Source organism: Vigna unguiculata, chromosome 8 (assembly GCF_004118075.2).
Source record: "Vigna unguiculata cultivar IT97K-499-35 chromosome 8, ASM411807v1, whole genome shotgun sequence".
In the NCBI taxonomy this organism is placed as follows: Eukaryota; Viridiplantae; Streptophyta; class Magnoliopsida; order Fabales; family Fabaceae; genus Vigna; species Vigna unguiculata.
Genome location: NC_040286.1, coordinates 27,756,186 through 27,774,232, shown reverse-complemented (window position 1 = coordinate 27,774,232; position 18,047 = coordinate 27,756,186). Strand labels below are relative to the sequence as shown.

Here is an 18,047-nt window from a genome sequence, read left to right as displayed (position 1 = left end):
AACAAGATGATTAAAAACAATGCATAAAAATGTTGGAAACCTATTGAAAAAAACCATAAGTGGCAGAATCTTATTTTAATTGGTTTAGATGTGTAGGAAAACTAAAAGATAAGATGAAATAAACAACTTCAAGTGAAGTCCTCAAATAAATAAATAAAAATAAAATAGAAGCCAAGAACACAAATAATTATAATATAGATATTGCAAAATTTTTATACAATTATTCAATTATATATATAAATTAAGTTTGTTATTTTTATAATAACTACGTTAAATTTATAACTATGATATTTAACTAGTTTACAACATAAATTTTTTAAACTCATAATAGAGTAATAATATGTAATAGACTCACAGATAAAATAGTATATTTAATTAATTAACTTATCATCTCGTTTGAAAAGCATGGATATGATAACAAATAAGTTAGCAACTACTAAAAAATTAAGCCTTTTCTTTAATCAAGAGATGAAATACTATTAAAAAAATTAGTTGGACTTAATAAAGAATGAAATATTTCTACCATAATGGTTTAATTTCACATGCAAGAATTGACTTCTCATAAACACCCCCCCCACTTTACCAAATTTCAGTATAAAAATCTTTATTTTCCTTCACGAGAACCCCAAACATGGTGTTTTTTTTTTTTTTCCTTTTTAATTGAAAAGGTTATCCATTTCCAATAACATTACTTAAAACCACTATTGAGTGCATCATTATCGAACCATAGTTGTCGTTTTTAGACGGCTGAAAAAAAAATCATCAAAGCGAATAAAGGCATTTTGTTCTCTTTTTTGTTTTCTCTTCATTTTCACCGTCCTAAAGATGATAGCTTTGAACTTATTTTCTCTCCACACTCAATGCTATAATAAAATAATTTTTGGTTTAAAAACTGAGCTTGAGTTTAGTTGATTGTAGATTAAAGAGTAATTTTTGACTGAGATCTCTCACCTTTTTGTCCTCATATTTATATTTTATATTAAAATTTTGAAAAATTATACTATGATTTTCATTTTTTAATATTTATCTTTTATTTTCTAACGTAGTTTAGTGTGGATCATTAATTTTTTTCAGATAAAAAATAGAAATACATTTATCAATGACTCACACTAGATCACTTCAAAAAATAAAGAATAAAAAAGCGAGATTCATTTGTCCTAAAATTTTAGTGATTTGATTAAATTTGAAATAACAGTATTTTTTACTAAGATATCTCATTTTTTTGCCATCATATTTATATTTTATATTAAAATTTTACTATGACTCTTATTTTTTAGTTTCATCATTTTCTCTCTGATGTGATTAATTGTAGATCATTGATTCTTTTAAAGAAAAAAATAATAGTATATTAATCAATGATTCATATTAAACCATCAGAAAATAAAAAGATGATAGTCGTTGTATATTTTTTCTAAAATTTGAGTGATTTGATTGAATTTGGAAAGTTGCCATCTTTCATGCATAAAAGGGCCTCCCCTTGGTTCATTCTCCCCACATACAAACCTTGCTACTCTGAATCAAACAAACCGCACGCTCACTCTTGTAAGGCAGAAGAAGAAGCAAGAGTGGTAACAGGGGAACACACATAGCACATATTTTCCTACCTTTCTTACACAAACACACTCTTCTTTTGTATCCACATAACACTTTATACCATAGTCATGTGTAATCCCAACCCAACTTCACCATCTTCATTTCTCACTCCCTCAAAATCTCACCCCAAACTTCTTCATCCTTCTCCTCATCATCATCCCCCTCAACATGATTTGCACAGATGGCCTACCCTTAATGAGGTAATCAAACATAATCCACTTCAAACAACAAAAATGACACATGTTGTTTGTGTTTTTGTCTTTATGTGAAACTAAATTACTGACGTTAGAAACAAGTAACTATTGAGCTTATGTTTCTGTGTTTCTGCATTGATTCAGGCCATAGCAGAAATGAAGGCAATAGGGATGATATCAGGTCCAACAGCCATAACTGGTTTAGTCTTGTATTCAAGAGCTATGATCTCTATGATTTTCCTCGGCTATCTTGGGGAGATGGAACTAGCTGGAGGGTCTCTCTCTATTGGTTTTGCCAACATCACTGGCTACTCTGTGATCTCTGGTTTAGCCATGGGGATGGAACCAATTTGTGGACAGGCTTATGGAGCAAAGCAATGGAAGCTACTTGGGTTGACACTGCAGAGAACTGTGCTTCTTCTCCTCTCAACATCAATCCCCATCTCATTCATCTGGCTCAACATGAAGAGAATCCTCTTGTGGTCTGGCCAAGACAATGAAATAGCATCAGTGGCTCAAAAATTCATCACTTTCTCAATACCTGATCTTTTCCTGCTCTCACTTCTCCACCCTCTGAGAATCTACCTCAGGACTCAGAGAATCACATTGCCACTCACATATTGTTCAACCATCTCAGTTCTTCTCCATGTGCCTCTCAATTTCCTCCTGGTGGTTCATCTCAAGATGGGAATTGCTGGGGTGGCTACAGCAATGGTGTTGACAAACCTCAATTTGATTCTCTTCCTCTCCTCTTTTGTGTACTTCTCTGGTGCATACAAGGCCTCATGGGTTCCCCCAAGTGTGGACTGCATCAAGGGGTGGTCCTCATTGCTCTCACTTGCAGTTCCAACCTGTGTCTCAGTTTGCCTTGAATGGTGGTGGTATGAGTTCATGATAATGCTATGTGGCCTTTTGGCCAATCCTAAAGCAACCATTGCTTCAATGGGAATCCTTATCCAAACAACCTCTTTGGTCTATGTTTTCCCCTCATCACTCAGCCTTGGTGTTTCCACAAGAATAGGGAATGAGCTAGGTGCTAACAACCCTGGAAAAGCAAGAGTTTCAATGATAGTGTCACTCTTTTGTGCTGTGGCATTAGGCCTTGCAGCCATGGTTTTCACCACCTTGATGAGGCACCAATGGGGCAGATTCTTCACCAGTGATCATGAGATTTTGGAACTCACATCACTGGTGCTGCCAATTGCTGGCCTCTGTGAGCTTGGAAACTGCCCTCAGACCACAGGCTGTGGAGTCCTGAGGGGCAGTGCAAGACCTGCCATTGGTGCCAACATCAATTTGGGCTCATTCTACCTGGTGGGTATGCCAGTGGCCATCCTTCTGGGCTTTGTGGGCAAAATGGGGTTTGCAGGGCTTTGGCTTGGGTTGCTTGCAGCCCAAGTCTCCTGTGCAGGTCTCATGCTCTATGTTCTTTGCAGAACAGATTGGAATGTGGAAGCAGAAAGAGCCAAGGAACTCACAAAAACAACATCAACAACTACTACCACTTCTTCTTCTGCTGCTGATTCTAACTCTAAGTTACCTACTCTCACCCCTAACATCAACAACAATGCTCATGCTTGTTGTTCTCTTGAAGAAATAGTTATTACTGCTGCTGCTGATGAACTTACCAATATTTCTTCACTTGAAACAGATCCTCTGATCATTCCCACCACCAGACACACTCAAGTTTAGTTAACCAGAGTTTATTGTTTTTCTTTTTTGGCCCCCATTTTTTTTACCTTCATTTATTGGATTGTACTGTAGGATAAAATTGCCCCTCCTTTTTTGTCTTGTTTCTTCAGGTTGTATTATTAATACCCCATCTTTTTTTTCTTCTTTTGTTTCTTCAGGTTGTATTAGTAATAATTACAATTGAGAAAAAAAAGAATGTTTTTTTTTATTAATTACTTCCTCATAAAGACACTGATAGGTAGAGAAGGGGTTGGAGGCAGGGCAAAAGGGATTTCTACCTGACTTTGGTACTGATCCATTCCATAAAAAGCCAAACGAACTAAAAACAGAAAAATAGCCTCTGATACCATTAACACTAGGCCTAACAACTCACTGTAAGCAAAATTCTCTGAGCATCATGTTCTTATTCTTATTCTCTTATCTTTAACAATCATACACCAAATAAAACCATGCAATATTTCAGTTATGAACCAAAAATCTTGTACCTTAATCTCTTGCACTCCTGTAATGTGTGAGAAAAATGTTACATTTACTAAATGATGTTTTCTCTATCTTTTTATCTGCAGCCAGAATATTCCCGATAACAATTAGAAGTAATCTCTTAAGAGAGACATGATAACACAATGAAGAGTTAAGTTTCCCTCCTTCTAACAATGTCTTCCAAAATATCTTAAAATTAGTTTGAACAACCTCTTGAAATACCAAAAGATATGTTAACACAGTCATGAGCCATATCTTAATCAATGTGCCTAACCAACCTCATTATCTGAAACTGTTTGGTGTTTTAGTGATAAATACAGAATGACAAGCATTTAGCAGAGGCAATTCAGCACTGTTGAACAGTGGATGAAACAAAGAATGACCCCACTAACAAAGAGTGAACTTTAATAAGCAACATAAGATGTTACCAAATAACACTAATAAGTTGAAAAGGGAGCAACACACATTCCTCCTCTTATCAATGTTTTTGACATCATGGCAGAAGGCACATTGAGTAGTAGTGGATGAGGTCATGACAATGGCAAAGAAAAAGGGCAGAAAGCAATGTTCCTGTTTTCCCATGAACACACACACACACAGAGTGTAGTGTGTGTACCACAAAAACATAATAAGCAAAGGAAGAATGAGGTTGAACAGAAAAAACAGTGACAGAAAAATGCATGCACAAAGCATCTATATGCAGAGAGAGAGAGAGGGAGTAGTAAAAGAATGATGGCAATAATTGGCAATAGAGAATATGTACAGAAGAAGGGTATTGGGGGGCCCTGTTTCAAACTGTACATACAAATCCATGTATTATTGCCTCTGTCTATTTCTCAGATAACAACAAATTGGAACAGTGTCTTTGCATCACCACTTGCTCTCTCCACCTTAAGCTTCTTCTACTCTTCATCTTTTTCTCTCTTTTGCTTCAAACTATGTCACCAAACACTACTTTATTATGAATAAAAAAAGGTAGTTTATTGTGTTATTTGTGTTGTAGTTAATTCCTCTAATTGTTCATGTGCACATTTTCTCCAACAAGATGTGGTACAGGTCCCATCTTATTTGCAGTTTGGAGGGGAACACACCTAAGGTCAAGTTTTGTCTTCTTCTCCTTCTTTTCCGCTTTATGTAGTAGTGCTTTTGTAGAATTCAATCCACTTCTCTTATTACCTTATCTTCTGTTTTTCAACTTGTATAAATAATATCTGCATTAACCCTCTTCAACAAAACACTTGGATGCATTTCCTTTTTAATCGGTTCAGAATTTAACCGTGAGTTTAAGTCTCAAATTAAAAAAATTAAGGATCTTACGATAAAAATACTCATAAATTTATTGTATTAAATTTTTGAGTTGAAAATGACTTAATATCTTGAGTGATAAAGGAGAGTACAAAAAATTCGAATGTCAAAATATCATCGTTCATTTTTACTCTCCTTTATCACTCCTTTTACTTTCTCTTCTCTTTCACAAATATAAAAGTTTACTAATTTTTATGATGATTTTACTTTACATAAATATCAAACAACATCTTTTCCATGTAAATATTTAATACATTTATCATTTGAAAAAAATAAATCATCAGACATATGCATTTGATCCTTGAAACTTTTCTATTTTGTTACCTTTTTAACACAAAGATCTAGTTTTGTTGCATTAATGAAATTAGTCAAGCTTCCATTTGTTTTGTAAATTTTTATCAGTTATTTAGGTGGAATTGACTTTAAGAAAATTGGTTTTGTTAAAGTGTGTATAACTTGCAAGTCTCACCTAAAATTCTTTCTATCTCATGAAAAAAGTAAAAAATGTTGACTTCTCTAGTAGAATCAATTCTACCCACGTAGAATTGATTTTGTAAACCTCCATTTGGAAATCAACACGTATGAAATCAAATTGGTGAGACAACATGTGACTCAAAAATAATATTCTAAGTGCTGTCCAACTGGGCACTACAAATGAAAGTGCAAGTGATTACTAAAAATTTATAATAATAAAATAGTACAAATTTGTGATAACGGGTTAACCCATCACTTTATAAGCTTAACTTGGGAGAAGCAATTCTATATTAAAACAAGTTGGATTAAATTAAAACTAATATCATGTGATTAATCACACTATTTGAATTACTCTATTTTAAAAACCCTAACTTTGTGTGCATGGATACGTTTAGTTTCATAGTATTGATTTCATAGAATTTAAAACCTTATATTCGAATCCTCTTCTATGTCCTATGAATTAATTTAGTTACATTATCGCAATTTTATGATTTTGTTTCGCGTTATATGCTTCAGTTATCTCGAAATCGAAACATATAATGACGTGATAATATTTTTGTAATTTTTGCCAATTTTTCTGTCTCGGTTCACCAAATACTCAAAGCAGAATATGATTTTCTACTTCAATTACTAAATAACCGTCTGATGAAAGGCCTTGTAATCTTCGATTTCATAGACCTAAAAAAAATATATTGATATTTCAAAAATACTACTGGGAAAGTGGCATTTGACTCCATGTAGTTGATAAATCGATGACAAAAGTTATGTTTTTCCTCAGTTAAAAATTAAACCGAAACCATATAACTAATTAATGATTCAAAAAATTGCGAATGTGGAGTAACCAATTTGTAATTAAACTTAGTAACCAAATTTTGCATTACAAATGTGAACCAATAATGCTATGTTTGAGACATGTATAACTATAAGGTTGTCACCAAATAAGGACCACAACCATGTCATTCGTTGGTTGGAGGGCACAAACACAACGAAAATAAGACATTATAGGTGCTTTCATTATCAAACACTACTTCACACCTAGGATCATGTTTGAGAAAAATAATGGTCATTATTCAGTAAGGAGTACAAAACCAATGAGGTTCAAGCAAGGATTGATTTCAAATTATAAGATAATCCAACCTAATAATTTTTTTTCTCACATTTATTATTTGTGTTGATAGTCAAAGAAAACAATAATCACATTATTCACGTTTCTCTTCAGATTATATGCAGCAATGTAATGTTCATGAAAGATAGTTTTCCATTCCATCAAAGCATGAACCACTTCAAAAGTTTAATATTTTCTTTTGCAAATTTGGTTAGGAAATTCTCTAACGAAACATGTCGATACTTGACTTGATAATGAACCAAATTTTCCAAATCCTATTGTGGAAGGAAACCATAGTGTTCCTACATTTTCTTCCCTTGAATGTTGAGTTATATTATCCTTATGTTTTGTGGTTGAGAAATAAAGGACTGAAAAAATTGGAAACTCTATGAATATATATATATATATATATATATATATATATATATATATATATATATATATATATATATAATATATATATATATATATATATATATATAATATATATATATATATATAATATATAATATATATATATATATATATATATATATATATATATATATGTAAAAGCCATAATGTATTAGGATATTACATCAAGGATAAGGTAGTTGTCTGCAATGTACCATTACACAAGTATTGCAAAGTCACAATCCATCTATGATAGCCACATAAATCAAATAAACATTTTAATTATAGTAGGTTTTTTTCTTTCTTCAAATCTCAATTTTTTTTTTCTTTTAGTTTGGTTTACATGTATAAGGTATTTTACTTATTATTAATTTGAAGAGATAATATAGCACAGTACATCTTGATATGTGAATAAAGTTTTAGAATAATTTCCTATATGAGTACATGAAGATATATCACAGCTCAACACCGTGTTTCTTGACGTGAAGCTTCATCCAAAGCCACATAGATTCTATTATCTTCTTTCTATGTCCTTTTCAAATCATTTGCATTTATTTCAATATTTTTCTTAACATAATACAAAGACTGAATTATATTAATCATATTTAACATCTTATTAATAATATATAACAAATAATAATAATATATAATATATAATATATAATTATAATAACAATAATAATAATATATAATAATAATAATATTTATAATAATAATTTTCATCTTTAACTTTTTGAAATAACAATTTCATTTTTACCTTAACATAATTTTCACAACTCACATTTAAATTTATATCATATTTATCTTCAAGGATAAAGTGATTCATATAATTTTATCCAATTAAACATTATTTTAATCTCTCATACTCATTATATTATATACAATTTTTCATCTCAAATTTATTTAAATTACATTATCTTTTTCTTAATCTAAACAATCATATATTCACCTCCAAATCCACTTAAATATAGGAATTATTGTATAATAATTCACTTAAGTATAGGAATTATTGTATAATTGGTATTTTAAAATATTATAATATTAGTATATGTTATATAATTAGTATGTATTTAAGTATAAAATTTGTCTTGTTTGCTTTTTGGGATGATATGGATAAAGTGACATTCAAGTAATGAGTTATGATTATATGCAATTTACTGAAATTCAAGTGTTTGTATGAATGCTTAAATGATAATTTGTATAGTTTAAGCAATCACTTGAAGATTAAATGAGAGTGCTACATGTCAGTGTTCAAGTGTTGAAGAAATAAAGACTTTAATATTATACGATAAGTGCATCACTTAGTCTGTGTTTGAATTTTAAGATGAATTTGGAAGAGTGAATTTGAAGAAAAAATGAAATGAATGCAAGGATGTTTGGATTAAGAAAAAAATGATAAGAAATAAGAAGAAAGTTTATAAAAGTTTGTAATGAATTAATTATTGTATATAATAAGAAACTAATTTTATTTATTTAAAAATAAAATACATATTAAAATAAAATTAATTACTTTAATTAGTTTTTTAATGATAATAAAATAATAATAAAAATAAAATATATTTGTAAATATTTAAGTATGATTTATTATTATTAACTAAAAAAATTACATATGTTTTTATATTTTATTTAATTTTAATTTTTTGTTATTTTTAGCAGGATATAAAATTATTTTCTAAATAAAAATTAATATAAAATTTTAATAATTCACTTTCTTCATTTCTCACCTTTGAAACCGCGTTGGAGCCTTAAATTTCTAGTTTCAAAAAAATGAGGTTGTTGAAATAAGATAAAATTACTCAAATAATATAAGGTCACTTAAACTATATCAAATTAATGGTCATGGTAATGTTGATGATGATACATTATATATATATATATATATATATATATATATATATATATATATATATATATATATATATATATATATATATATATAAATTAAGTATGAAGTCTATTTATTTTGTAGGAGTGTAACTCATTAAGAAAATAACATATCATATATTTTAGTAATGATCTAATCAAATAAATAAAATTATATAAAAAATAAAATAAAATGAAAGATGTTACTATATAGTAGGAAAATGATATATTCCATGCTAGAAAAATAAATTATTTATCTATAATTTTTTTTATTTCTTTTATCCACCTCTCAATGTAAGATAGAATAAAGTAGTATTTTTGTATATTTTATTAAGGGTGCTAATTTATGGTCTATGGACGAATTTGTGGACATTAGTTTGTTGTAAGTCTTTCTTTTATTAGTTTTCGTTTTCAACAACGTTAACTCCTTAGTTAATTTTTTTGTTAACACACGTTCTATATAATTATAGAGATACATCATCATTTTAATGATATATTATTTTGTTAACACACGTTCTATTTCATAGTTGACCTACATCATCGTTTGAAAGGTAGCACCAAGGGATGAAAATAAAAATAAAAATATATATAGAAACAAAAAGAATTATATATTTTTGTTACGATTTTGTTTGATTTTCAATTCTTATATTATTTTTAGTCGTTATAATTATAAATTCTAATAATGCAGATCTGCAATATACTGAGTTTTATTGAAAGTTTTTAAGTTTTATGGGGCATTATTTTAGAAAATTTAGTAATTAAATTATCTCTATCTTATTTTTAAATTCAAATTTAGTAATTAAAAACTAATTGTCAATTTTTGTTTTTCAAAAATCTGAAAACGCAATTTATATGACAAAAATATTACGTTTAACTAATAGTTTTCATTTTTTTTGTGCAATTATCTAAAAACAACACATAACAATAAGTGTATTTAAAACTTTTAACCTATAAACAATTTATAGTTAATTAGTCATACACTATTAATCTCACAAAATCTGAACTAACACGAGTAAATTCTTCACCTAGGTTTCTTTTGAGAAAAAAAAAACTTTACTTCTTTTCCTTCCATCTTGTCACAAACTAAATTTAAAATACACTCCATGTTTAACTTAGTATCATTTCTTATTTTGTTTTTGCATGTTGTTATATACGTCTATCTGAATCATGACTAACAACATCATGTTTGAAAGGATTTCATTTGACTGTAATGGTATAAGGCCAAGAGAAGGAGTGCTCATGTTCTTTTGGTGCATTTGATGATTTTGATTTGTCTTTATATATATATATATATATATATATATATATATATATATATATATATATATATATATATATATAAACCTAATCTACTAAGAACTCAGCTTATTTGGGTTAAATTCGTGGTGAGTCGGAATGATTCACCGATCCGCCCATAAATTATAAATAGTAAACTTGATTACTAACATGTTTATCTTAATTACATTATCGTCGCTCGACGATGAGTATCAGGCAGACCCGTTCTTCGCTTCCGTCTACCCGACATCCTTGACTCATAAATCTTCATATTACCAGACCCACAACTTTAAAGGTTGGTGGATTGCTTGCGTTGACGCATAAATTTTCATGTTTCCAAACTTGCAACTTTAAAGGCTGAAAGGTCGCTTGACATTGATGCATAAATAATATGATCAACAATTGGAGTCCTACGAACATGGCTACTGTTCGACTGTTGACTGCTAATTTCATTCCAGAGTGATTGTCACGACAATCGATCACGGCTTTAAACCCCAACCATTGGATCGTAAGATAACCAACGATGTAGAACTAGCAACGCGACCACGGAGCTGATCGGTGCTGTACAAATTTCTTTGAGCACCGATTGGCTCTGTTAGGGGATAGACCCCTACGGTACATATATAATTTTTTTAATGGTTTAATTATTCTTTTGGTTCCTATTTTTGTCCAAAAGTTTCACATTAGTCCTCTAGTTTTTTTAAGTTTCAATTTGATCTCAATTTTAAAAAAATTGATACAATTTGGTCCTTTCATTAAATTTCTTGAAGCGAATGAATTATTTTTTTTTTATCAAAATTGACATTGTGATTATATTAATTACATCAATAAAGCAAATCATCCTTATTAACAACTTCAATTTTGATAAAAAAAAATCTTTGATCCGTTTCAAGAAATTTAACAAAAATGATCAAATTGCAACATTTTTAAAAAAATCGAAACCAAATTGAAATTTATAAAATCTCGAGGACCAATTTGATATTTTTAGACAAAAACAGAGACCAAAAGAGTAATTAAACATTTTTTTTAATTAAGTGAATTAACCCGTTTAACCCACCAACCTATGGTGGATCGGACCGAGTTCAAATTTGTTAGGTTCGCTAATAAGTAAGTCAGGTTAGATTGATTGACCAGCTCATGATAAGCCGGGTTAGATCAGACAGAGGTATCCGTTTTGACGGATATATATATATATATATATATATATATATATATATATATATATATATATATATATATATAACGTTTGTGTTATTAGTGTATGTTTCAAAGGTTATTGCTCTCTTGGTACGGATTATCCTCACTCAATGCACGAATTTTAGATTTTTTACGGTACAAAAGATCTTTGGTAGATTGCGAAGAAAAAACATTACATCTGACATAATTTTCACGACAGATGTGTTTGTTCCCCTCTTTCTCCATAATCCCCACAAAATATTTTCTTCTTTCAACCATGTCTAATGTATCTTAATCATAACCATATCTAACTCTATACGTGCTTCCACGTTTCGAATTTTCAATCTACGTGAAATTTTAAAATACCCAAAGTATTTTTAATATCGATTTGAATCATATATATTAACCACACCAAGTTCATATATTTTTAAAAAATATTATTTAGATATTACAATTTTCGTGTTTCTCCCGTTTTAGTTGGAATCGAATCGAATCGAATGTAATTCAAAGTCGTGTATTTTTTCAACAAGAGCAAACCGCTGAGAAAATGACACGTGTCCCCAAGCATAATAACACACCAATGACATAATTCATAGAAGTGCCACTTTTTCTTAGATTTAGTGAGGCCACTAAAGGTGTAACAAAAAACAAATAAAAAGGTACACAAGCAAAGAACTTTAGGGTAGCGAATAAACCAAAAAGAGTCGAAGCAAAGAAGAAAGCACCAAGATTAAAGAATCAATGGAGATGTTTGATGTGAATATTTTTGTAATTCATTCTAAAAAAGAATTTGCTTAATTATTTGTGCTCCATTCCCTCTAAAAATGTCTTGTCACACACAAAAAACAAGCACTTCACAAAGAGTGAGTGGCCAAAACCCTTTATCCTCTTCACACTCACAAACAATTAATCAATGGAGGACCCTGTGGATAGTGTTGTCACTTCCAATGCATGATTTTTACTATAAGTTATCATGTATAATATATATGCAATTTATCTATATATGTTTTTTTTTTATCTTCTTATTATTGTATGGTGCCATTTATGATATTTATCTTTGTTACTTTCTTTGCGGGTATTAGCAATTTTTCTAAGTGTTCACAAAAATTTTCCTTTTACCATAAAGGGTGTTGACCTTTTCCCTCGTGCGCAAAAAGGGAGCACGTTTGGTTGGTTGGAGTGAAAAGTCAAAACTCAAGTGTGTATTTGTATTTGGACAAAAGTTTGTGATATTTTCAAATCAAAGTCAAACGAAGTTTGGCCAATAGTAAAGGTTTTTGCTTTGAGAAAAAATGGTGTTAAAATGCTGAATTATTTGGACAAAACCAACTACACAAAGCTTTTAGATATTATATTTTATATCAATGAGATGTGACACAAGTAATTAAGTGTCTTATAGTTCTTTGAGTATAATAATATAAGAATTTGATTCATGTGTATGCATGCCAATAGAATAGTTACGTTTTAATATTAGTACTAAAGACACTTTTACTTTTAACTATGTATATAATATTTTTTAAATTGAAACTTTGCATCATAATATTTTTATTTTTATTCTTCAATTTTAATGTCTGAACTACCGAGGTATATAGTTTGAGGATTGAATAGGAGATGTATTAATATTGGAACAATCAATGCAGTTTAGTTGATTTTTATAATAACTATTTTACAATTTATTTCTAACTATATGATTTCTTATTAATGACAATTAAACAGAAATTGTAATTAAAAGTAAGGCATAGCAAGTCAAAAGCTTAAAATGCTATACCTGATCACTTTATGTGTTTTTTTTCTTCTATTGTTTTGATTATTCATATATTACTCCAATACCCAAAGAATCTTCCTTCTATTCTTTTTTAATTTTTAATTTTCCAGTGAGATTCTAAATGTATCATTTAAATACTAATTTTGGATTTCTATTTTTTTATGAGCTTGATTTTTTGTTTATTTAATTTTGTAACATTATTAAGAGAAAAAAAAAATCATTATATAACTCTTCCTTAGGGTCACTATACTTTGTACTTTGTATAACCTTCAATTTTCCATACATTGAAGTCACAATTTTAAAAATTATTATTTTAGTTATACTTATGACTATTATTTTAATATAATATTTCATTGTGAAAAAAGGTTGTCAAGTGAATATGATAGACAAGGTGGTCTCAGAATATTTTTCCAATAAGTTATAACAATTTCTAATAACATATATAGCACAGATCAAACCTTCCTAAAGAAGATGCATGAGATTTTTATACCATTTATTTAATGTGTTTGGATTAATTTATTTTCTCTCCAAACTATTTCATAAAAGAAATCATCTTTTTAATTTAGTAACATATTTCTAAACATTACTTTTTACATTTTTCGGCAATAGTGATATAGTTATCTATATAAAATAAACTTTTTTAAGGGAAAACCAACAGAATGGAATTATTAATAAAGTAAAGTATTTAAAACGTGCACGGATTCCCTTTACATCAAATGTTTTTCTTAAATGAGATAATTTAAACATGCAAATACGTTTTAAAATAAGGCATGCATTCCATTTATTTCGTACACCCTACGCGGATTTGATTTTCTAATTTTCTTCGTTAGGAAAGCTTGATAGGGAAGAACTGGTTTTATTATATTAATATATATTAGATATATAGTTTTTTTTCTTTTCAATAAAAGTTACCCGTAACAAGAATTCATATTTATTATTATCAAAATAGATGGATTACATGAACTCCAAAATCGAATTATAATATACTAAAAGCATAATTATCATATATATGAAATGAATAATATTTGTAGTGGGTATTTTTTTTTTATGAGTTTATAAATACGTATAGGTATGGACATGATTTTGGGACATTACATTATTAGTGTGGTTTTGAATGAATATTGAATAGACGAGACGTCATGAAATTATAAATATCTATTTCTACTTGTAAAAGTAGCCGCAGCGCACCCATGAGAAGTATAGTCTCATACGAGAATATTTGAGTGTTATAATTTTATTTTTAAAAAGGGTTGAACTCGTATTGTAATAATTGTTTTGATGAGAAAATAATGTATTATTATAAGACTGATACGAAAATCCAGTGGATTAGTAAAGTTTTGTTGAATGAAAAAGAAGAATGGTAGAAGTAGAGAAGAAGGAAGAAAAAAAGTGTAATGGGGGTCCCCTTGACTTTAGAGGCACGGGTGCGGTGGTGGTGTGGTGGTGGACCATTTTCGTCTTCTTCTCTGCCACATCCATTAAAGGGCTGACACGTAGAAAGCTATAGGAGAAGGAAAATTTGAAGGGGAATTCCCTGTTGGTACCGTTTGTAGGGAACACAACTCTTCACCTTTCATTTCACTCATATTATGCAATGCAATGCATGCATCTAACCTATATATGCTGTCAAAATTTTATTGCATATATGTTGTTTCAGATATATGTCTATAACCGGAAAACTATCTTTACTTTTAGGTTAAATTAGGTTTCAATATAGATTTTAAGAGATTTTCTACTCATCAAGTGTCACTTATTTATTGGAAAAGGATGAAGATTCAACTTTCCCTACTAACATCTATGAGTTATTAGGTTAGTTTGATGAGTTTGAATTAAAGGGTCCAAGAGAGATCGTAAGTTTAATTCTTTCATTAATCAAATAATAACACCTAACGTTGTTGATAAAGAAAACAAGTGTTATCTTATTAAATTGCTATTGTACCACTTGCATGTTTAATTCTTAATAGGAAGATATATTTACAAAATAATATATATATATATATATATATATATATATATATATATATATATATATATATATATATATATATATATATATATATATATATAAAGTATAAAGTAATGCTCTTGATATCAATGCCTTTTACAATTGGCATCATAGCTTTATTAAAACAAAAACCAACCAACACTAAATGATTTCAATCTAGATCAGCTTTGTGATCTACAAAACAAAGAAAAAGGTCGAGTATATAAATCAACAGTTGTTTATCATTTGAAAACTTATAGATTTAGTTTTTCTTTTATCTCTTTGATATTTTTATTTATGTTTAAATGTTTTCCTTCATCTTTAATGCATCTTACTTCATCCAAATCTCTTTGTTTCCTTTTACTATTTGCACACCTTTTTCCACAATAAATTTGACCAATCTTTTTCCTCTATTTTTCTTGACAAAATTTTAAATCTAGTGGTGTCTAACTCAAACTTTCTTTATCTCCTTTGCTCTCTTCGATAGTGATAAGAGAAATAAGTTGGACCAAAACAAAAATGAATGACCAGAAATATATAAGAAATAAAGTGAAAGCTAAAAGTGTTTTGTTAAAAAAATATATATAAAAAAATAAACATAAATATATATATATATATGAGAAATAACACAATTATATGTACCCCTTTTTAAAATTATTTATATTTTCTCTTACCCTAAACCAAATAACCAACATTAATTCCATTATTCTCTCTAATAATTTCATATAAAGTTTATTGATGTTAGGGACAAACCCTTCTCCAAACCATGGCATATTCAAAGATTTATTTATAAAAGTGGCTATATCTTTGAAATACCAAACCTAGTGAAGTACTTTACACGTACCCTTACTCAATTAACATTACTCATCCATTTGTCAATGTACGAACTCTAATTTATTAATGTAGTTTGAGCCATAAAGTGTGTTACCCTCAATTAATCACCAAATATTAGCATAGGCAACATGTTTTTATATATGTTTATTAGAGTTAGGTCAACTTTGATTTAACATTAACACAGCTATGTTTGTGTGTTTGGGTTGAGATGAGACTAATTATGAGACCATATAGGATAAGTTAGAATATGTGGAAGCAAAAAAATGAAAATTGAAAAACTTGATAGGAACCAATCGTGACAGAAAAATACCTAGACGAGTCTAGCACTTGTGCCACTATATAGGGTAGACTGAAACAAGTTGAAAAAGAGAGGGACATGGTAGCTATGATTTATGAGGAAAAAAGGATTGGCAACTATAGAGTACACTGATTTTGTGCAAAACACGTGGATAGGGATAGAAAATTAAGATGATGATGATGATTATCTTATATATGTAGGTTGTTGTTAATTGAAGTGAAAGTAAAGCAAAGAGAGAACATGTGAGATGTTATTAGTGGAGAGTGTTTGAAAATTTCTTACTTTGTAGCCTATAATTGGCATTTGACCTATTTCCATTTGTTGTTGCGTTGACTATCTGGTGTGGATGGATATATTGAATGGGCAACTTTGGTAGCAGGAAAAGAAAAACACGATCCCATGATTCAATGGTCGAGTAATTAACGTTAGTGGGGGGTGAAAGGAATCCGAAAAAAAGGTTGTAAGCACCAACCAATGTAATGCAAAGATACTAAACACCAATTCATGTCCAAAATCAAAAAGAGACAAGATACTAACAGAAAAAGATAGGTATAGGCCAGCTATATATCTTTTCTTTTTAGTGAGTGGGGTTTGCAAAGACCAGACCAGTGTGGAAATTTCCATGAACAATTCACTTCAAGTTTCAACCAACATCATCACCTTTCTTTGCAGCAGCTTCACAGTCAAACTGGTAATGCTTATATGTTCAAAAACGCTAACCAGCCTATAGTGACGTTCTGACAACTGACACAGATAAAATTCAATTCAATCACCCCAAAAACCAGTCAAGACTGTGACATCAAATTGGCATTTCGGTCTTGTCCTCTTCTATTTTAGCATCACACTCCGACCTGTACATATCGATGACAATCGAGGTATTATCTGCTTTAGAGTTTGAAATTGATATTTGGATATTGTCGTCTTGAGTCTTAGCATCACACAAACCTCTTATTCCGACTGTACCTTATGACTTATCTACATCTCTAGTCAGACTCTCGGTCAGGCAGTCCAAGGATAAGCGGCCGAAGGCTGCCCGCTACAGGCGGATAATCCCATAGGTTGTTGATGTGGCAATTTCTCCGAACTGATTTTAGGGAGCCCACGACCCGAGCGGTTATAGTCGCTCATTCTAGTGGAACTTTGTCGCCATAATTATGAGGGTTTCGACAGCACGCACGACATTTCATTCGGGCGGCTGCATTAAAACTAAATTTGTAAATTAAATTAATACAAGTCTGATAATTAAGTTTAAAAAATAATTGAGCCATGATTAAGAAAACCCTAATCACAGACCCATGTCAAACACTATAAATAGAACTGGAACCCAAGGTGAGTTGGTAAGGACTTTTACTTCGCATTTATTACAGCATTAATTTCATTTACCCGAACGGACTGGAATTGACTTAAGCATCAGAGTCTTATAAACAGGTATCCCGATCGTCTGGACAACCGAGCGGGAGAGAGCAAAAGGAGGGCGAACAGGAGCGAAAGAAAGAAAGCCGAACGGTAGAAACTGTAACAAAGAAAGAATAAAGACAAATTGAATGTTTTTAGATAGGTACTTGGTTCCTATACCTGAAACACCAACCTAATATAGTTAAAATCAATTATTGTAT

General features: G+C 29.9%; 1 protein-coding gene across 1 annotated transcript; it reads left to right on the top strand.

Moving 5' to 3' along the window:
* Positions 1–1,511: 1,511 nt before the first annotated feature.
* On the top strand, positions 1,512–3,623 carry LOC114194014 (protein DETOXIFICATION 48-like). The gene is made up of 2 exons (XM_028084043.1): positions 1,512–1,793; positions 1,932–3,623. The coding sequence occupies exons 1-2, from the start codon at positions 1,662–1,664 to the stop codon at positions 3,477–3,479; spliced, it is 1,680 nt and encodes a 559-aa protein (XP_027939844.1). The 5' UTR covers positions 1,512–1,661; the 3' UTR covers positions 3,480–3,623.
* Positions 3,624–18,047: the final 14,424 nt, after the last annotated feature.

What these genes read in the sequence shown, in the direction of transcription:
- LOC114194014 (XM_028084043.1), top strand. Translation starts at nt 1,662, where the DNA reads ATGTGTAATCCCAACCCAACTTCACCATCTTCATTTCTCACTCCCTCA. An exon ending in GATGGCCTACCCTTAATGAG is followed by an intron (nt 1,794 to 1,931) that starts GTAATCAAACAT and finishes GCATTGATTCAG; the next exon opens with GCCATAGCAGAAATGAAGGC.